Source organism: Columba livia, chromosome 12 (genome assembly GCF_036013475.1).
Source record: "Columba livia isolate bColLiv1 breed racing homer chromosome 12, bColLiv1.pat.W.v2, whole genome shotgun sequence".
In the NCBI taxonomy this organism is placed as follows: domain Eukaryota; kingdom Metazoa; phylum Chordata; class Aves; order Columbiformes; family Columbidae; genus Columba; species Columba livia.
In genome coordinates this window covers 18,630,451-18,652,448 of record NC_088613.1, presented here as the reverse complement: position 1 = coordinate 18,652,448, position 21,998 = coordinate 18,630,451, and the positions used below count along the sequence as shown (strand labels likewise).

General features: G+C 45.5%; 1 protein-coding gene across 3 annotated transcripts in view; it reads left to right on the top strand.

Annotated features, from left to right (window-relative positions):
• LOC102089707 (ubiquitin carboxyl-terminal hydrolase 12-like) overlaps nt 1-12,186 on the top strand; it is a 32,656-nt gene extending 20,470 nt beyond the window's left edge. For 2 of the 3 annotated variants that reach the window (XM_065078031.1, XM_065078029.1), the window contains exons 5-9: nt 250-326; nt 1,224-1,307; nt 1,987-2,184; nt 5,497-5,575; nt 9,847-12,186. In XM_065078031.1, the coding sequence (XP_064934103.1) occupies nt 250-326; nt 1,224-1,307; nt 1,987-2,184; nt 5,497-5,575; nt 9,847-9,948 (540 nt within the window). In that variant the 3' untranslated portion in view covers nt 9,949-12,186. The remainder of the gene's footprint in view (nt 1-249; nt 327-1,223; nt 1,308-1,986; nt 2,185-5,496; nt 5,576-9,846) is intronic. The other variant, XM_065078030.1, reaches the window with a different exon arrangement.
• Nucleotides 12,187-21,998: the final 9,812 nt, after the last annotated feature.

Genomic DNA, 21,998 nt, shown 5'->3' with positions numbered 1-21,998 from the left:
TTTTCCATAAAGGTTTGGTGGTTTTGTGTTGTTTTGTTTTTCAACATTCCCCTCTGGATTGTAACAACACATCAGATTGTTTCTTCAGTTTTAGTTTACCTCAAGAAAGGACTTGTGTATGTGTGTAGATTTCTTCCTTATCACAAAGCTCTCTACTTGCAGCGAGGACATTGCGGCATTCCAGCAACGGGTAGAAGAAATCTGCCGGTTCTAAACCGTTATGAAATATTTCTTATTATTCTTTTCAAGGTTAGTAGCAAAGATGAGGACTTTCTGGATCTATCGGTTGATGTGGAACAAAATACATCAATTACACACTGTCTAAGGTAAATGAAAATACTTGTGAATGGAAAAATGGTCGAAGAAAAGAGCCTAGCTTAGTGGCTCTGTTGTGCAGCAGGTGTAGGCTTTGACTTATGGGAAAATACATTCTGTTCACAGTGCTTTTCATTTTATCTTTATTGTGGCTTTTTGAAGCTGCTATTAGTTTCTTCGGTTTTTAGTAGTTAACCAATACAGTGATTCATATCTTAGTGGTATATAAGATTGATTTTTCACTTTCTTCAATGGGGATTTAAATTTGTTACATCATATAGTCAGGTTTTATCAAAACTAAGCACAATATGTTTGGTTTCATAATAATTTCTTGTTTATTTTAATAACGTTATTGCATTTCAGTTGTCTGGTCCTGATGTTTGTGTCCAGGGGTTTCTTTGCCGATAGAAATTTGCTCTGTGTATTTGGCTGCTAGATCCAAGGCTTATCAGCTGCTAGGATACTACAAGTTGCGTATAGCAGCTGGCTTTTTAATAGCTGATAATGGATGTATAATTGCTAGGAGATGAAAGATGATCCAGACTTGCGCTAGCCAACGGCTCATGGCTGTAGGTCTTAACGTTTAATGTCTGCCCCCAAAGAAAACACGGAGTGGCTACCTCTGGAAACAAAACACCTTATTGCTGTTCAACAAAAACCTTATTGCTGCTTATTGCCTATCATGTTCAACTCCTGCCCAGAAAATAAGCAGTTAATGCTTGAGGGTGTAGTTTCCAGATTTTTTCCAGCTGAACATTGATACTACATCCCAAGACTGGGACATATACACCTAAAATATGTTTGGGTATCATGAGCGTTATGTATAAGAGGAATTTCATCTTCTGTGTGTACTTTGGGTTTTTTTTTCAGCATTATTAGCTTATCTCACTTCTCTTTCATTTCCACAGGGGATTTAGTAATACTGAAACTCTATGCAGTGAATATAAATACTATTGCGAGCAGTGCCGCAGTAAACAGGAAGCACAGAAGAGGTAAGGTTCAAATATTCAGGCTAATGTAAGTGTCCTCTTAAAATGGGCAGTTGTTGGAAAAATACATCTTGTGAATTCAGTCAAAAGAGAATGTATGACTGTTTAGGTTTGTGTTTGGTGGGGAAGGGAGTAAGGAAAAGTGGAGAGACCAAGTAACTTTGTGGCAACCTTATCAGAGAGAAATGAAGAGATTGATTTTGTATTCCTCACAGAAGAGCTTGTATCTGGTGCTTCCAGACACTCGCATTTTCCCCAGTTAACATTAATCAGCTTAAAGGCACTGGAAACCATCCCATCTGCTTTCACTGGGAATACCAAATACAAAAATCTTATTTCTCACCTCATACTTGGTCACAGAGCAGCAAACCAGATTTATTCCATCTATTTCTTCCCATTGATGTGATGGAAAAATGATGTTTTCTACATAGGCAGTTGTCCTGCATTCAGATGTCAGCTGTGCTGTTAATCTTTCAGAGTAAATATTGCCTATTCTCACTGGAATATACATGAGAAAAGTGCATTTTTTTAAAAAAAGAGGCAAATTTCAAAATAAAATTTTCATCAACATTTTAGATGCCTTTTAAGAAGCTTCTTCATATTGAAACTGTTCTTGAAAAGCTTTGTTTTAGGTGGTCTGCTAATACCTTTTTCTTTGTTTAACATATTTTTTGTGGCTCAGAATGCGAGTGAAAAAGTTGCCCATGATTCTAGCTCTGCACTTAAAAAGGTTCAAATACATGGACCAGCTGCATCGATACACCAAACTCTCCTACCGTGTTGTCTTTCCCTTGGAGCTCCGGCTCTTCAACACTTCAGGAGACGCTACAAACCCTGACAGAATGTATGACCTCGTGGCCGTAGTTGTTCACTGTGGCAGGTACGTTGGCTTTGTGGCCCTTAAATGCTTTTACTTGACATTTGAACGGAGTCTGTCATCCATATGCCGTTACAAAACAGTACCCTGGCTGACGATATGGGTCCATGCTAAGCAGCATCAGAGCTAATTGTCCAAAAGTACATATTTTTAAAATGTTTCAGTCTTTTTTACTACTTCTCTTTTCCTGGTTTAAATTTTCCTTTCTGGGTACATAGGTTTGCTCTTTTAGCAGCTTTCAAATATGTTGAAGCTGGGAGGAGTGGCTGACACACCAGAGGCTGTGCCGCCATCCAGAGACCTGGACAGGCTGGAGAGTTAGGCGGGGAAAAATTGAATGAAATAGAACAAGGGCAAGTGTAGAGTCTTGTATCTGGGCAGGAACAACCCCAGGTTCCAGTATAAGTTGGGGAATGACCTATTAGAGAGCAACGTAGGGGAAAGGGACCTGTGGGTGCTGGTGGACAGCAGGATGACCATGAGCCAGCACTGGGCCCTTGTGGCCAGGAAGCCAATGGTACCTGGGGTGGGTTAGAAGGGGGGTGGTCAGTAGGTCAGAGAGGTTCTCCTGCCCCTCTGCTCTGCCCTGGGGAGGCCACACCTGGAATATTGTGTCCAGTTGTGGCCCCTCAGTTCCAGCAGGACAGGGAACTGCTGGAGAGAGTCCAGCGCAGCCACCAAGATGCTGAAGGGAGTGGAGCATCTCCCGTGTGAGGAAAGGCTGAGGGAGCTGGGGCTCTGGAGCTGGACAAGAGGAGACTGAGGGGGAGTGTCAGGAGGATGGAGCCAGGCTCTTCTCAGTGACAACCAGTGATAGGACAAGGGGTAATGGGTTGAAACTGGAACACAGGAGGTTCCACTTAAATTTGAGAAGAAACTTCTTGATGGTGAGGGTGGCAGAGCCTGGCCCAGGCTGCCCAGGGAGGTTGTGGAGTCTCCTTCTGTGCAGACATTCCAACCCACCTGGACACCTTCCTGTGTAACCTCATCTGGGTGTTCCTGCTCCGTGGGGGGATTGCACTGGATGAGCTTTCCAGGTCCCTTCCCACCCCTGACATTCTGGGATTCTGTGATGTCAGCAATTCAGACAAGTTGTATCTTTGAACTGTAGCAAAGAGCAGTATTTAAAAAAGCAAAACCAACAAAACCCCACACCCTCACCCCTGCTTTCCAAGAAAGCTAAATGAAGTTAGAACAAATCTTGGAAAAACACTGAAACAGAATTAAGTTACAGTTCTCATGTTGCTGCTTGCTAAACTATTACAGGTTTTTTTAGAAGCTGGTGCCACCACGTGGAATAAACTGTGTACTGCTCATCTTTTTAAATACCCTTTTTCTCTTTATTAAATTGTTGTGGTGGTGGTGGAGGCTTCAATTCTGGTTTTAAAAGCAAAGAGGAAAAAATGTCAAGCACTTTTAGGCAAAAAAGTAGCTGTGGAAGGCAAAAAATTTTATAACTGCCTTCTGGAAGTGTGAGTTTTAAAGTAATAAGTTATTACAGCACACAGATGTTCTGAAACATTTTTGTGAGGAGAAAGACAATATAATCAACACACTAATATTGCATAGATTTAGTATAAATAAACTGTGTATAGTGATAGGTGATTCCTATTGTGGTACAGTTGTGCTACTTTTTATTTATTGTATGATGTTAAGATCTTATGTATTTTTATCTATGGATTCTTAATTTGCTATACCTATAACTACACTTACATGTTTTAACAATGATGTTTAATAATTTAGATGTACTAAGTGGCTTTGCTTTTTGTTCTCAAACCTGTTGTCTTATCTAGGGCTTCTAGGGATCCTGTGACCCCTCTGGTCTCAGTTCTTACTAGGAACTTACCAAAGACTTAAGATAAACTACATATTCTAAATATTGGAGTTCTCAGAACTCGTTTTGAATATTTTGCCCGTAAGTTTCAGTTTTCATTTAGTTGTTCTAAACAAAGAAGTTTCATTCCATGGCAGGTAATATGTTTATCAATAATTCCAGAAGGATTAGAGAAGTACTTTATTTTGCCTACACCTGATATGAATATAGGTTGTTTTAAAGCCTCGGGTACATGCAAAGTAAAAAGTACTCTGGGGCAGGGGTGGAGTCAGAACCCTATTTTTTTTGGTTGGTAGATTGATAGCTCGTGGTTTTCCATCCATATAGTTGTCAAGAGTTTTGATTGCGGGGTGACAATAAAACTCTGGCAAATGTGTTGTTAACCTCCTCTCCCCCCTCCCTCTCCCCCTTCCCACTCAGCACAGGCGATCGGGAGGGAAAGAAGGACAGAGAGAAGAGAGTTGGAAAAATTAACAATGTTTTACTAATGCTACTGATAAAATAGAGAAAATAATACAAAATACACAAGACCAATCTTGAAAGTCTCAGCAACTGCAGAGCCGGCACCCGAAGTCCTGGACTGGACTCTGCAGCCAACTGGAGCTGGATTCAGTCTGTCACTGGCCTCAGTTCGCAGGGGCGACTAGGAAGGTCCTCTCCTAATGTTGGCCATAAGGAAGAAGGGACAAAAGGGACGAGATCCTCGTGATCTCCCACTTTTATATGAAGTATCACGTGAATGGGATGTTATACTCCGTTGGTCAGTTTTTGGTCACCTGTTTCTTGTTGCCCCTCTCGCGAGAGCTGTATCCATCCTTATCAATAACCTCACATTCCATTGCTATGTTTACCAAAACATGTATCTGGTTCTCCAGGAAAGTGCAGCTCATATGAAGCTTTAGCTGACAGGCAAATTCACTAAAATAGAAACTTGTTTTTTAACAAAACCGGGACAATAGTTCATTAACCCAAACCACCACCTTTTCACGACGAGCATTTGGGATATAGGCAATAGAATCAGACTGGGAAACTGCTCCTGGAAAAGTGGGAGCAGCAGTTGCAGAAAGCCTGGCTGCCGTCAGCCATAGGCTAAACCACACTGGGAATTAAAAAAATCTGTGCAAATAGAATAGTTCAGACAGTTATTAAAATTTTTGGACCGTGGTCAAAAGTTTTTGAACAGTGATTGAAATAACTGGCTTTCAATTTTGGTTTTTGAAAGAAATGAATGACAATCGGAAATATTTAGGAAACGGTGTATTTTGAATATATTGTATTTGGCAAGTAGCAAAGACAGACATTTTAATTCAAGCAATTTGGCGAAGGCTAAGAACCTAAACGATGTTATGAGTACTATTAGACAACATTAAGAGCCGGGAAACCTAACCCTGCCAGTAATAGCTAGAATCATGAGGGAGAGCAGCGCTCCTGCTTTTGTAGGCACAAGATTAATAAGTCTTTAATCCTTTTTTTCCTGGCAGTGGTCCAAACCGTGGACATTATATCACCATTGTGAAGAGCCATGGCTTTTGGTTGCTGTTTGATGATGACATTGTAGAGGTAGGTATGATTTACCTGGTGAAAACAAGTCTAAGCAGCATCGCTCCCCCAATCTGGTTTTATGTCTGGGATTAGCCTTTGTACCTTTGAAAGTATTTCAGCAAAACACAGAATCATTCCGGACGTTTCAAAGGTAAACTTCATCATTTTGGGGCATCTTCGTTATAGAAATAGTGTGGAGAAAGGCAAACCCACACGAGGGCTGTATTGACCCCTCTGACCACAGTTGTCTTGTTCCAGATCTGAAATGCTCTTATCTCAGCCCACCTTTTGGGCTCCGTTTTGTTGCTAACTTGCTTTGTGCTAGTTGCATTTCATTGCTGTATTTGAGAACTTCTCTCCTTTGTAGGCAAATCCCCCCCCAAATGGAAGTGTATTAAAACTGAAGACTGTGGGAAGGTCCTGAGAGCACACAAAGATATTTGAGCTATTTGTGATAATATTTAAACAGTCTATTCAAGCAAATTGTTCCTTAACTTTTTTACTAACATATCTGTAAAGACTAATATCCAAGATATTTATATATCCATGTATTTCACGCAATTATCAAGCAAATATCGAACAGTAGAACAAATACCACAGTAGGATTGCTTTTTATAGAGATGAAAATGTAGTGTTTGCCTCCGAGATCTCATGGTCAAGGTTGAGGCCTCATACTACGTGTCCAAATAGGTGCACCAAATTCCTTGCTTGTGTTGATATTAAGTTGCCTTTCTCCTGTTACTGTATTTTGAGGCTTATTTTCCTCTGTTTCTGGTATGGCCAAGGTATGTAATTATGTCAGCAAATTTTGGAAGTAGTGTTCACTTCAATATTTTTAAATGCAAGTATTCACTGTCTTTTTCAGCCAGGAGATAAACTCTACATTTTAAAAGCAGGTATAAAGTAACCGTCTTGTTGTTCTCTATTTGTTTTTTATCGGTCACTTCTATGTTGTATCTTAGCTTTTAGATCAAAGTGAAATTCCTTGTTATCTGCAAACACTGTGGGCACTTCTATAGATGTGCCAAAACACAGCTTTTAAATATGTGCTGGCTGTTATTGGACAATAAATTCAAGGAGCTGTCACAAGTAAGCCAGAATGTAGTTCCTCTCTCTTAGAGGGATGCTTTTTTTTTGTCTTTTTCCTTCAAGTTGCTTTTCTAACTTTAATAATGGCTTTCTTTTTTATTTTAAGTTAATCTTCTTTTACTGAGTTTATCTAAAATGCTGTAAAAACAAAGCTCATTGTTCTGAAATTTCTGCTTTTTGTGTTTTCCATGGTTCTTGGAGTATTCACTGTCTTGATTAGGATTAGCAAGGTAGCCCTGTCCTGTAGCACTGCCTCAGCAGTTTACAATTCCTTTTCCTGCTAGAGGACTTTCCTTGGCTGGCATTTGCATGTGGTGTTTATTTTCTGTGAAATTTAGGCTTTATTTTTCCGCTGGAAGGCATGAAAAACTGCACAGGAGAGTTTTACACGAGTCATTCGAGACCGTTGGCCCTTTCAGGTGAACGGTTGCTCCTTGCACTGCTTTGAAGAGCAGAGGATGAGGATTCCCGCTGGGTTTGTCCCAGAGCATCTCTTTGTAGCTTCTCCTGTCTTCCACATGTGTGATGAACATGAAGGTCCCATCTCACCTCCCTCTAGCTATAAAGTCCCACCCTTCCTCATTCGTCGACCTTCTGAAACTCACCTGAATTTCTGGAGATTCGGTGATCAGGGAGAACAGGGCAGTGGAGGCTTCTCCTCCTCTGCTGATACTACAGGCTGCTGGAAGAAGTAGCTGCAGTTTTACTCATCTGTTCTCTCTCTCCCCTCTTAGTCATCAGCTCTTGAGAATTAATTCCTCACTAGTGCTGCAGGTTGTTCACTGGAAAAGTGAGGTAAAGCCACAACTGCTTTTGTCAGTTCCATCTGCTGCCTAAAGACATTGAAGTGTCCGCTCTGAACTCGACCAAGTACTATTTTCAAACTGCTTGTGACTGGCCATAAGGTGACACCGCAGGAAATTGCTGTATGTGGCATTTCAGAGGTTGTCCTCAAAAATGGAGTGACAAAAAACCTCCAAATCCCCTAAAATGTGAATTCTTCAGCTCTTCAGAGACTCTAAGAACATGAAGTCAGATTTTTAAGACTTAACATTTTCTGTGTGAACTGGCTGCATGACAAAACAAGTGCCAGTCAGCAGATGACAGGAGATGAGTCCAAAGCTCTTGTGCCTCTATGCAGATATTGCAACCGAAAGAGAACATGGGTAAAAGCTTTTTCCCCTCAAGCACAGTTTAAAAGCTTTGTTGCGTTTTTGGCAAGTGATAGGAATTAGTAGCTCTGAACCGCCAATAGGAAGTAGTTTATCCTTATTAGCCACTAAATGTCAGAAATGGTGAAGTCATATTTATTTATCTGTTTGGATTGGGTTGGAAGGCCAACTTTCAATTAAATTGGAGATAGATAATAATCAAACATACTACAGCATATGTGAAAAGCAGCTGCATCAAATCCAGGAGGCTGATCAGTCCGCATGGGATACCGTGCCAAGTAAAATTAATTGAGAAACCTGAGTTAATGATCTCTGGCTAGTTATGCGTGTTGTCATTAGAGCAGCTAAGTGAGACGTTACAGTGACAGTTTTTATCTGAGAGAGGGAAAAGTGTCCACCCAGGGACTTCTCCACATTGAGAAAAGGGGGAGAATGATTCTACATCTTCACGTCAATATTTGTTCAGTTGAATGCAATGAATGGTACGCAAGAAAAGGAGTTGGTTTGGGGAACCAGCAGAGTTATCTGGAAATGAACAAAGAATATTGAAGCTCAGTTAGCAGGAAAAATAGTCATAACGCCAGGTGAGGCTGCAGAATCCTAAAAATAGTTGTGAAACCATCAGCTTGGTTGTTCCTTTAAAGCTGCAACTTTGTGGTCCACTTTGTGGTCTATATAATCCTCTTTCAGTCCCACAGTGTTTTCTGTGGGTAGTGAAATTAAAAAAGGAAGTCAGATTTGCTGTGAGAAAACTAAAGATATCTGTAGGATGAATTAATCTAGATCAAATGTTTGAGTTGCATTCAAAATGAGTAGTGGAAATAGACTTGATTGCATGACAAGTTACTTGGCACTTAAAATAAAACGTTTGAGTTGTCTCCAAAATATATGACAAGGCCTGTGTACCTAACAGTTTATAGGAGATGTTTGGTTAATAAATGGGGTGAAAATACAAAAGCCCTTAGTACAGTATTGCAGCTTCTCTGAAGTCTTAGAATGGAGAAGAGAGAAAGGCAAAACATCTCCTTGGGGTTTTTTTCCCCCACTATTTTGTTCTTAACATCCAGAGTCCTGAAGGTGTTTTAAAATACTAAAATATAGTGCTGAGCAACAGAGGTCACTGGGAGTGGTTTATTTCAGTGTTTAGTCGCTGCGCTTGCTCTCCACTGGCTGCAGAGGCACATTCAGGAATGTGAAGCCAATCATTCTCAGGAGCTGGATCGAGACTCTGGAACTTGCATCTTTAAAAGACCTTTAAAATGCCCTACGGGCCTTGCTGGTTGGAGGAGAAAATGGGAAAACAGCTTTTCTGCCTTTAGTTCTCAACTTGAAATAAAAGCAGACCATCTATTTGTATCAATATGGCAAATAATTTATTTCTCATAAGTGAAGACCTTGTGATAATGCAGTAGGCATTGTACTGGCAAATCCTAAGGAAAGGAAGTTCTTGTAAGACCAGAAGATCATAATCAGATGAGATCCACAGATTTCATGGTATAGTTAGCAGTAGCACTTGCAGGGCTTCTCTATGTAAAAGGGTTACAAGAACTTTAAAATCTGGGGTTATTTAATCTGAATGTTAAAAAATGTTCAAGATGGTCGTTATGTACTCCCAGCTGTACAAAAATCTTCTTTGCTGATCAGTGACCGCTTTTTTAAAATGTACATAACGAACAGTCAGGTAACACCTATCTGAATGCAAAAGCAAATACTAAAAAAGTAATGTATTCTTTTAAGGATACATTTTCCTGGGTCCCTTTTTTCATAGCCAGGCTTAAGAGTGCATTGATTCTGAGAGGTTTATTATTTCATCTTTATTTCCTGTTTCTCAATAGTGGGTAAGGTAATAAGTGGAAAAAATGTTTTGTTGTACTGGGTTGGATTCAATGATACTGAAATATGGTTGCATTAATGCTGGGTGGCTTTCCAGCATCATCCCCAAGAATGGAAAATAATGCTTTGTCTGGGAAAGGGATTCTTGGGGTGATGTTTTGACTGAGGCTAATTATAACTCTCATTAATTTTCAGAAAATTGATGCCCAAGCCATTGAAGAATTCTATGGGTTAACATCAGACATTTCCAAAAACTCAGAGTCTGGATATATCCTCTTCTACCAGTCAAGAGACTAAGATAAGAGATACACGTATACAAATCAGATAAAAAAGGGATCAAGATATGTCCAAATGGAACGTGTTTGTGAGAGCAGAAGCAGCTCCTCGTTGTTGCCGTAGGACCAGGACAGACGTAGCGGGGCGAATCGAGGTGTCTCCCTGCCCTTTTGTGGAGGATTAGTGCCGACTGCCGTAACAAGAAGAGCTTTTGTTCCAGTTTTCTTTCTGGGCTTTTTTTTACGTGCTACCTTCCAAAAGCTGTGTTACCTCTACTTGAAACCTGGCTGCTTATTTGTTCACGAACTGAAGAAGAGATTTAAAAGTAGCATTGTAGAATTTTTACCATTTAACGTTGGCCTGAGGCTATACCTTGGTTTCTACCATTGTCGTTTTTCTGTATTTTAGCAGAACGATTTCAATATTCAGTGTCAGCTGAAGGCATATTTTAGGATATGCACAGCAGCTGGTTGCTGGATATTTTGGGTGACTCAGACTTGAGAAGCAGTACAAAGCTAAGACATATTGGAAATGTCAAGTCTGTAGTTTTTGTTACAAAAACCCTCTCTCTGCAGCATTGTAAATTCCCCATTATGCATTATCTTGGTTTTAGGTAACACTAACAGCACTGATTCTTTGTATATTTTTATTTTTCCTGTTCTGTTTCTTCTTCAGAAGGTCTAGAACTTTGTCCATGTTCAGCCTAGTCTCTTGTGCGTTTTTCTTTTGAAGCAGAAGTCTTGACTCAGAGCCTCATTGCTGCAGATTTAAGGGGAGCAGTTACCTTCTGAACAATATGTCTGGCAACCAGTTGCTGTAGGAACTTGGAAGTTACAGCATTTCTTGGAGCTATTGTGTAAACCAAAAGTGCCCTCCTTCCGAAACAGGATCTGTTCAACATTTCATTCAATACGTCGTAAACTGATGCAACTTGCGTTTTGAATCTATGCTAATACACAGAAACAGCACTAGTTGTGAAGAGTTAACCAAGGGAAGCATTATTTATGTAGCTAATCCAGTTGTTTGTAGTCTTCAAGATAATGAACAAGTAAGAAGGAAAACAAACCACCCAACCCAGATGTTACCTTGCTAAGTGTTCCTCGTCACCCATTGGTAATGTTCTGATCCATCTGGGAATCACAACACTCCTCTAAAAATGCTTCTGATTCTTTTACCTCTATAGGCCTTGCTTAACAGGGGAAATTGTTAGTCTTTTGAAGACTGAAATTAAGTAATTATCCGTTATGTGTGTATATATTATAATCTCAAGGATAACTAGAAAGAAAAGACTAAGGGAGTTTGTAAGAAATCTCAGAAAATGTTCTGAAATGTTCTTTTTGAGAAGCCCTGTTGCCGTGCCAAAGCTTGTCACAGCTGGCTCTAAACTACCAGTGGAAATGACTATCTTCCTTTCTTCATCTTGTTAGGTGACGTGAGAGCTGTCCTCTGTGTGGTTGTTCCCAGCACAGCCGTTCGTGCTATCTACCAGTGATTGTTGTTCTTGAGGATATTTAACTTATGCAATTCTGTGGCTTGTACAGGATAGAAAATATTTTACCAAAATATTGTCCTCAGGAAAACAGCATTTCACAAACAGTTTCTAGTTGTGGCTCTATGTATCTGTTTCTTCTTATCACAACCAGAAACGTCACGTTAGCAATTAACTCCTGTCTTCAAGATGCAAATGAATCACTGTCATTGTGTTCCAGCTGGGTACAGCTTCCATCCTCCTGGCACATCTCTTCCAGAAGAGAAAATACGGATACTGGGTTTTTAAATTATTTTTTATTATCCAGAGTACTGTCGTTTGAAGAGCCGTGTTCAATAACAGCAAACGTTCTTCTCATCTTGTTCCTGTCGTGTGAGAATTGTTGCTGGCTGAGAGCCTTCTCCCCTTGTTCACACACAAGCTGTGAGTCTCTCCTGGTGGCGCTCCCAGAAGCCTGTCATCACCAAGCCTTGCAAAAAATAATAAGAGAGCACTGAGTTAAAAATAATCTAAGCAGTAAATACAAGAATTAATGTAGTACACTAGACATGTATTTTGTATATCTGGCGAGACATTTTTACAAATAAAATACCTGACTGAGAGATAATATTGAAAGATATATACTATAGATTAAAAACTGTTAAAAGTGCACTTTTGCTACAGATTTATAAGGAGACTAAAAGGAATTAAATTGGAAGAGAACGGTGCGATGTTACTTCTGTATAATAGATGACCCCACCTGTCTCCAATAAAGGTCATGTATGATCAAACGCACATGGCCCAAATGCTTTTCCTTGTATTTCAGCCCCAGGCAGAAACAGACGGCCGCGGTTGGGCGCTCCCTCTCCTCAGACCTTCTCCCTCCACACTGGCTGGATTTGTACTTGTATAACCTGTGCGTGAGCGGTTTAAAGCAAGAGAAACGAATAATTCAGCGTCACGGATGATAACTGGAGAGGTTTGGCAGGGCCTGGTCCGCGGTGCGGGTGTTCCTTGGGCTGGTCAGCAGCCCCCGGAGCTCTGCCCTTGCCTTTCCCTCTCATTTCCTTTCTCCTTCTCCCTCTTTCACCCCTTGCTCTTGGATTCCTGAAGACTTTGTTGCAAATGTTATCTGACTGATCTGGAACAGAGGCATTTAAAAGCAAAGATAGTACCATATGCTTGGAGCTTTATGGGTTCATTGGGGGACGGGTCTTCATTTCTGTGTCATTCATTGGAGTTTACGTTTTTATGGGGAAAATTGGATCAAACAAAGGCTGTTCCCATGAGGAGGAATTCGTGGGACTAGATCAGGATGCAACGGAAGCAAATGAGATTCAAAAATGACAACTGCTCTGTAAAACCGTATTTTAAATCCGAAATACTGTCTGGTCCTTGTCCGGCTGGGCCACACATTAGCAATAAATAAATGGAGCTCATTTTAACGCTGGTGAATGTTTGACTTTCAGTCACTTTCGAAAAAGTATTACCCAGAATTAATTTTCTCGAGGGCAAACAACCAAAACCAGAACATCTGAAAGCGACGTGGGTTTAGCTTGGAGCACAGGTAAGGGAGGGTTGATACCAAGATTTGGGGGCTGGTCTTGTCACTTCAGGTCTCCTCCAGAACCTGGTGCTGGAGTGAGGGTGCTCTAAAGACCATCCCATAATTATTATTTCTCTCTGCTCGCCAGCAGCTGAAGCAAAACTCGCCCTGTGTGGCTATTTTGCTTCCAGGTCAGCAGATCCTGTGGTTTGTGGAGAGGCTCTGCCCTGAAGACTTCAGAAACCAGAGTTGTTTATGAATTGGTGTTTGTGCTTGGCGTGTTCTAGTTACCAGCAAGAGCTTTTAAAGTCACCGTGCCAGCTCGGTTTAGGATATGTTTAAAACAAATCACATTTGATTGGTACAAGAAAGAAAATAGACTAACAAAGGCCCCTGAGACAAGTCAAACCTTCCCATTGTAGTCCTCAGTGCTCGTCAAAAGGAAACAATCCCCTGAAACATAATTAATTCTCAACATGTAAAGTCCTGCCAGCATTTGCCGTTGTTGCACTAATTAACCTTCGGGCTACTTCTGTCTGCTTCCCTCCCGCTCCTGCAACATCAGTCCTATCTGCAGAATTGGTTTCCACCTACCCAGCCAGCCTTTGTTTGGTTCCTGAAAGCAGCAGCCGACTGGGATTAGATGTCTGTACGTGATAGTTCAGAGTACGTAAAGTTAAACATGAAGCGGTAGCGGTGGGATAGCGCGAGGCTCATCTTGGACTTTGAAGACAACGCTTTGCAAAGGAAAAGGATTTGATGCTTTCTGCCATCTGGCTGCTCATTTTAACCACCTCCCCTTTGTGTCAGCGTGTGTTTGGAGGGGATGCTGGCTCTGTGGCATCCGGGGAGCTCGGCTTGTGTCAAAGCTCAGCCCCAGCCCACGGTGAGGATCTCACTGCTAGAGGTCGTATGTACAACAGAGTGTAGGAGCGTTGGAGCTGGTGGCACGGACTGCGGAGCATCACAGGTCCCTGGGCAGGCTGGGACTCGAATGAACCTGTCGTAGTGTGTGCAACATCTCTGCACAGCACCCAAGAGGGGAAGGACAAATTCCACAGGGGCAGTATATCGCTTGGGTTGCCAACAATGAGCACGTTTAGCTGTTGGCAGCTGTTTTGGAAGCTCCTTCATACTGTGCCAGGGTATGTTTGTCTGGGACGTGGGAGATGGGTGTAGGAATAGGTGCTCTCTGAGACCACCATGATGGGGTCTGGACCCCTGGGCCAGTGTCAGGGGCCTTGAAACAGAAGGTGACTTAGAAACCCCAAGAGGAGGAGTTAGACCTGAAGGGCCAAGCTAAGAAAGAATTTATGAAGGTCTTAAAATATCAGGGCTCCCAAAGTATTACTCTAGATACATTGGCCCAGTTTTGTTGAGGGCAAAACAGTTTCGGTGCCATGCTGCTGAGAAGTGTCCTCTGCACCTGGACCAGGGAGCTGCACCGAAGCCAGGACATGCAGTGGAGGCACAGAGTACATCACAGTTTGTGTAAAAAAGGTCAAGTGGTCCCAGCTGGGTCTTCTGGTGATTTCCGAGGTGGTGTGCAAGAGGAAACCTGCAGGGGAAGGGCAAAAGGGCAAGGCTGGGGGCTAGAGCTGCCTTTGGGGTCGGGAACATCCCCAGATCTACCCAGAGTTCGTTTCCTTTTCAGGATGCTTTAGTAAAAGGTGTTGTGTGAGGAATATGAAGGTGGAAAGAGACATTTACGTGGCTTCAAGGCCTGGACTTAGAAGGGACAAGCTAACAGGAGCTTCAGCTGCCCAGCTGAGTGAGCTTCAGACTGACCACCAGACCATGGCTGGGGATAGAGGTCGGGTCAAATGTGACTGAAGTAATTTCTTCTGTCTACCCCTAAGTATAGACACAAAAGACAATAGCAGGTGGTTTTCAGCAGGAGATGAATAACTTTGTAATTAAGTACCCTAATTAGTGCTCTATTAGCGCATTTGTTTCCTTCTGAGAGAAGCAGCGTGCATCTACCGCAACATGTCACCGCGGCGCTGTAAAGCAGAAAGCGGGACTGTGCCGTGGAGAAACGGAGGCAGGGAAGGGGTGGCCCGAAGGAAAGGAAACCACAGCGGGGAGCAGAGGGCTGCTGTCTCAGAGGTCTTTGTGTGACAGACCCCAGGCAAAGCCAGCACGAAAGAGGTATTTGGCCAGGAACCTTGTGTTGGTGTCAGCACAGACTTCACACCTTGTGAGACATCCTTGTCTTGACTCGTTTGCACCCCCTACAATTTGGGTTTGTTGTTCCTTTTTCTCTTAGCAATGGGCACTTTGAAATACGCTCAGTATTTTGAAATCGTCAGGTCTGCGGTGGTGTCTCTGCAGGTCGGGGGCACTGAGTGTCCCAGGGGCTGTTGCAGGTGGGAAGTCTTGTCTCAGTGGCACATCTCTACCTGTGTCCCTGGGTGATGAAACACATGTGGGTGGATGTTTGGGCTCTAATTGGGGCACCATCAAGTTGTCATGTGCTTTTCAAGTCTGAGCAACACCTGTAAGCTCCCCTGCCCTGTCACCTGGACAAGCCAAGAGCCAGAGGATTGCTCCATTACGAAACTCCTCTGGGTCCCTTTGCTTCCACCCTCACGCCAGCAAACACTCAGCTCCTCCCTGGCAAGAGCACAATGAATTGCCTGAGAGAGCACGTGGTGGTGATGGGGAAAAAGTGTTATGCCTGGCAACCCTTTCCAAGTCCTCTTTTTTTATCTTTTTACATTTTCTGATGTTAAACTGTTCATTTTCAGATTTTTGAGTCACAATGTTTCTCCACGCAAAAGGCTGCGAGTTTGGAAAAAATCCAGTTTATTCCTTCAAAATTCTTTGCCGTCACTTCAGCACGGAAGAGCCAAACCACGCTGGTACCTGCTGCCGACATGGATGAAGGAACAGCCCCGATGTCTCCGTGTCCCCGCACCGAGGACACTCGCTGACACCTTTCAAAGCCTCCTGGCAGGTGTTTGGGGTGTCCCCGAAATATAGGGATAAGTGAGGATCAGAGAATGAGTCTTCAGGCTGGGAAGGGGTATTAAAGGATGTGTGAAGCCATGAAACAGAGCAAAATGAAAATATTTTCATTAACTTAGCCCTAAGGTGCAAGTTACGCAGAGCTTAAGTTTTACCCTTATTTGCTTGGTTTCTCATGGGCGGTATAGAACTGAAGATAAAACTAGGTTTGAATTTCTGAGGCCTCACAGTTTCTTTAGACTCAGACCCTGCAGAAAGGCCAAACTTGGGTTTTACTGAAGTTTCCCATCCATCCCCCAACAGGAGGAGGTTACTGGGTTTGGGAAAACCAGTTTCTCCAGGCTGCTCCTCCACAGTCTGAGCCAAGTGCTTCACCAGCAACGACTCGGGGAGCGAAGGATTCCCGTGAGAGCTGGCAACCACATTGTCTTCTAAAAATATCTTCTGACAAAACATAAAACCTCTCTGAAATAACCCATCTGAAAGAGCGGGATCCAACTTTGGGCTCTCTGGAGGCTGCAGCTCGGCTCTCGGCTGCAGCACGGGCCGCGGATCGCAGCTAAAGGGCAGTAATTGCAGCGATGTCACCTTCGGTCCCCAGGAGAGCCATCCTTCCTCGAAGCACAGCTAGCAAGATGAGCTTGGAGAAACCACTGTGTTAAAAGGGCTCTGCTGAGAGGGCGGTGTCGAGGTTCTGATTGCGGGGTGACAATAAAACCCTGGCAGATGTATTGTTGACCCCCTCTCCCCAGTTCCCCCTTCAGCCCCTCCCTCTCCCCCCTTCCCACTCAGCACAGGTGATCGGGAGGGAAAGAAGGACAGAGAGAAGAGAGTTGGAAAAATTAACAATGTTTTACTAATGCTACTGATAAAATAGAGAAAATAATACAAAATACACAAAACCAATCTTGTAAGTCCCAGCAACTGCAGAGCCGGCACCCGAAGTCCTGGACTGGACTCTGCAGCCAACCGGAGCTGGATTCAGTCTGTCACTGGCCTCAGTTCGCAGGGGCGACTAGCAAGGTCCTCTCCTAATGTTGGCCATAAGGAAAAGGGATGAGATCCTCGTGATCTCCCACTTTTATATGAAGTATTCATGTGAATGGGATGGAATACTTCAGCTGGTCAGTTTTTGGTCACCTGTGTCTGGTTGCCCCTCTCGCGAGATGTCCATCCATCCTTATCAATGACCTCACATTCCATTGCTATGTTTACCAAAACATGTATCTGGTTCTCCAGGAAAATGCAGCTCATATGAAGCTTTAGCTGACAGGCAAATTCACTAAAAGAGAAACTGGTTTTTAACAAAACCAGGACAGGCGGGCAAATGAGAGCATCCTCTGCAGCACAAAAACCGGGAAAAAACAGGAGTTGGGCAGGAAGGTGGCTTGACTTTTTCTAGGGGTCATGGCTCTGAGCATCCTTGTGCTGGAGCCGTGCATCCCTCTTCAAGCGCTGTCGAAGTTTATTCCTCTCTCTGCGACTGCAAAGTGGCTCCTGAAGTTGTTTTGTTGGGTTGCTTTTTTTTTCAAATCCTAGGCAGGAAAAAGAATTCACTCCCCCCTCCTCCTTCGGTGAGCGTGTTTAATCATTTGCCAGTTAGTCATATTCCTAAGAAAAGCAAATGTTGCGTGATGGTGAGTGGCAGCTCCTGAAGAACTGCCACTAATTATATCTCGGCACTGAAAGAAATAAAATGTTGCTGGGAGGGAGTTGTCTCTCCTCTGAGCGCTCGTGCAGACGGCCGGATTGCCCCAAAATCACCGAGCAGCCACTCTCCTGGCCCCTTCTCCAGCTCTCCAGTGTAGGTTTGGGGATGATAAACACCACCCTGCTTTGGGTTTCGTCCCATCCATTTCCACCCTGGTTTTCCTCCACGGCTGGTGGGAAGCATTTCGGGAAGTCTCCCTTCACCTTGTGCATCTTTGATGGATTCAAACTGCCGCTCGCCCCCTCGGCAGCCAACGCTCCCCGAGTTGGCACCGTCAGCTGCTGCCGTGCCTGGTGGCATCGCCTCTTCCTCGGCTGCCGGGAGGAGCCGGGCATCCTCTTTTCCTCCCTCTCTTCCTCCCATTGCCCCCACATTGCGGAGCTGCGATGAGTCAGGAGCAGTAGGTGGAGGGATGAGTGGGACGGTCTGGCCGGGGGTGTCCACCTGGCTTTTGTTGTGTGTTAACTCTCTTTTATTTATCCAGCAGAGCGGGTTGCACTGGCCAGACACAGCTCTGCTCCTCTGTTGAGTTCTGGGGCATCTGGGGGATCCAAACCACCCTGTTTTGGGGATATTTCTCCTAAGATGCTCTGTCCTGTCCCCCATGGCTGGGCAGCAAGGGCCAGGGACCAGCACCCATGCCCGTACAGGACTTGGCACCATGACTGAGTCACGCTGTGAGCACCAGGGTCACGCTCGCCTTGAAAGGTTTCCAGGATGAAAATACTGTAATTTGGGGGAAAAACATACTCCTGGTTTTGCCTGGTTGTGTAAGCGCAGGGGTGGGGAGGAAGGCACTCGCACCATACATGGGTGTCCCACAAACGAACCCCAGTTGCCGTCCGCTCCCCTCCCCTTCTGCACTCAAACCGGGATTTTATCTGAGGCATCAGTTAATGCCACCTGGGCTGTGCACCGAGTGGCTGCTCTGACCCTGGTCAGAGCATTCACTACCTGATTTCCAGTTAAACAGACACAGGCAATCCAAACAGTCTGTGCCTTGGCACAAAATCCCCCGTATTTCGCTAAACTTGCAGTGAGCCAGGGCTGGGGGTCCAGTCCCCAACCCCATCACAGCACCTCCGAATGCGGGAGGGTTTGGGGATGCTCCCAAGGACCAGCATTTGGGCTGGGTTTATTTTTCCCAGTGTATCAGCGGTGCATTTCCTGGATGGGGTTTTGTTTTCTTAAAAAGCCAAGTGGCTAAAAATAGCCGTCGGCTTGCTGGCCCGCAGTGTCCCGGCATGAAGCCGGCGCAGGCTGCGTGCAGGGCCGACCCGCAGAGCCGCAGCTCCAGCAGCAGGAGCCCGGCTGCCTCCTGCCTCCCGCTCTGCCGGCTGCCTCCTGCGCTCGGCTATTTAAAGAAGCTATTTTGCCTCTTTTGTGTCTCAAGAAACACCTGATGGGGAAAGCAGGGAGGTTTTTTTTTCCTTGCTGAAATAGCCACAGATGATTCCAAGCTCAGAGATTTTGGATCAGATTTAATTATGCACTGATTTTAATGATTGGTTAGTTGCATGGCCATATAGCATCTCCCCCTGGCCCCCAATAGGACAGAGGGGGATGCAGGTATTGCTGTTCCCTCCGGCATTGTGAGCCTTGGGGTGTAGGGACCAGAGAGGGTCAGGACTGACTGGGGGGTTCAGACCCAGCAAGGTGGGATTTGGGGAGCAGAATTTGGGATGCAGGTAACCAACAGGGCAGGATTTAGGAGACTCAGACACCCAATGGGGCAGATTTGGGGACAGACGCAGCATGAAGCAAATGGGAAAATACCTGTCCCTTCCAAAGGACAGAGCTTGGAGCTCTTGGGGCAGTTTCAGGCACAGCAGTCCCTGGCCCTGGGAACAGTAGGGTCTGCACAGGAGGAGCATGGATGCGGGAACAGCACTGCATCACCTGCATCCCACTCCCTGAGGCATGTGAAAACTTTGCAGGGGGGTTGCGTGTAGCACTAAGGTACATACAGTGCATAGAATATGAAAAAGACCTTGCCACTGTTTTCTGCAGCTGAGGCAGCAGGTAGCTGCTCTGGCACCTGCCCACCCCGCAATGCCTGGTGTGGGTTTTGCGAGGACAAACCACACCGGGGCTGTGGGGACTGGGTGCCATGGGGTGCCTGGCGCTGCTGCCTGTGGCTCTGCAGCTCACTCCCAGTCCTTGTTCTCTGCTGTCATCCCTGCAGCAGTTTTCACCTGCATCGATAAATAAATCGTGGGCTCCAGGCTGCTTCACGGCCGTGATGCAGGATGAGCTTCTTTCTGCCTCATTAATACCTCCAGGTTCTCTCTGCTGGATCAGAGGCAGGGTGTTTTGAAGGAAAGGGGTGTCTCTCCAGCAAAGGGGATGTCCCTGGTTTACTCCTCATACCCCATTGCTTGATGCGGGTAGGACAGGTGTCCCCACATGTGTGACAGTCATGCCTGGGCTGCGCATTGTGGGCAGGGACGGCCAGACCAAGCTCCCCGATGAGCCCCAGAGGAAGCGGAGCAGCCCCCGTCCCCCCTTCCAGGAACTCTCAGCCATGTTGCACCAGCAGCATCACTGGGTCCCTGAGCCACACACGAGTCACACTGCAGTTCTGCACATGCTGCTGTCCCCAGCAGCCTGTTTGCACACAGGTTGAGAGCCGCTGCTTGGGAAGCAGTGCAGTGGGACTCAACGGGGACAGGGACCCCAGCAAACCCCCACAGGGGCTGTGCAGGGTTTGGGGTCTCTGCCCAAAGCCAGAGCCAGCACCGCCATGAATTGACGCGCTGAGGACAGCAGATAAATGTGGGTGCCTGTGCTGGTCCCCATATTGCACCCAGTGAGATGGGTCAGGCAGAGAAGGCTGGAGCGCTCCAAATGCAAAGCCACGTCACTGCGACCATGCAGCCATCGCTTTACCACAAGTGGCTTTTTCCCATTGCATCTGCTCCGGTGACTGCCCTGATGTCCCCTGATGTTATGCCAAGTGGCCAGTGGAGCGAAGGAGGCCATGGCATGGTGTTGCCAGCATGAATAACTCCTAAAACTTTGGGGAGCTTATGGGATTGAGCTTGACGGAATCATGGCTGCTTGGAGAGCACAAAGATGATGTGAGAGAGCCTGTCAGTGCAACCATGGCATCAGAGCACCCCAAAATGGGCTCTTCCACTATGGCTCAAGCACGGCCTGCCGAAGGGGCAACAGGCCAGCCGGTACCCAGGAGATTTGCATCTCCCCCGCTGCCATCCTCCTTTTTTATCTCCCACCTTTTATTTTTCACAGGGGGATTTGTGAAGGGGGAAGGATGGTCCTTCCTGAAACCCAGTGCTGCTGGGAGATAACAGCTCTTCAAACCCTGCTCATGTAGGAGAGAACAAGTATGAACCTTTCTGGAGAGCACAGCTGGAAGCTGGAGGCTTCTCCCATCTCCCCTCCCCACCATCAAGAGGCACCTCATGCTCTGGAGGAAGAAGTGTGAGCAGGTAAGCTGCATCCCCAGCAGGAGCAGTGGAGCTAAATATAGCCATTTACACAGAATGAGAGCATTGTGGTGAAACGGCATCGATCAACGCTCTGGTGGTAATTAGGGATCCCCTAATGAAGAGCTGGGGAAGCAGGGGGTGTCCCGGGGGAGAGCAGCAGCTCTGCTGAGCATCGCACAGATGGTGGGGGGTTACTGATGGCAGTGGGGGTCTGCAGAGATGGACCTGACAGAATTGCCCTCCCTGTGTCCCCTGTAGAAGTGGCTGGGAGCTCCTCTGGGACCAAACTGGAGAATAAATCCCCCAGTGTGGCATGGGAGAGAAGAAGGTGAAGCAAAGGGACCGAGCAGGCTCCCCTGGCAGGTGCCTGCCTGTGGGATGGGGATGCCCCATGGTGATGAAAGCCAGCAGGGAGAAAGGCTGGCAAACACCCAGCTGGGAGGAGATGGGTCCCAGTGACCTTCACGGCTGATCTCCGTGACCCGCTGGCCTCATTTCCAAAGGCAACAAACAGCCACAGCTCCCTTGGTGCTGCCAATATCTCACCTTTGCAAATCAGAGCACCAGCTGCGTTGCAAAGACATCAGCCCTGGCACGCCCAGGAGCCCCGTGTTTTTCCAGGATATCAAGAAACAGCTCAAGGAGGGATGGGAACCCAATGAGCCAGTGGTGGGGAGCTCCTTCCATCACCCCAAAGCCACTGCAGCCCCCACAGGCCCCCGTCTCCCCATGGTACCCAAGCCCGACATCGAGCACCACGCTCATCCGTACCCCTCCCTGGTCCTTGTCACCTCCCAGCCCTGTGACATCCTCAAACTCCATCTTGTCCATCACTCAGGGATCTGTCTGGGCATCCCTGCAGCTGGGGAAAAACCTGACATATCACACTGTGTCAAAAAGTTAGAGTGAAGGGGAGTCTGGCCT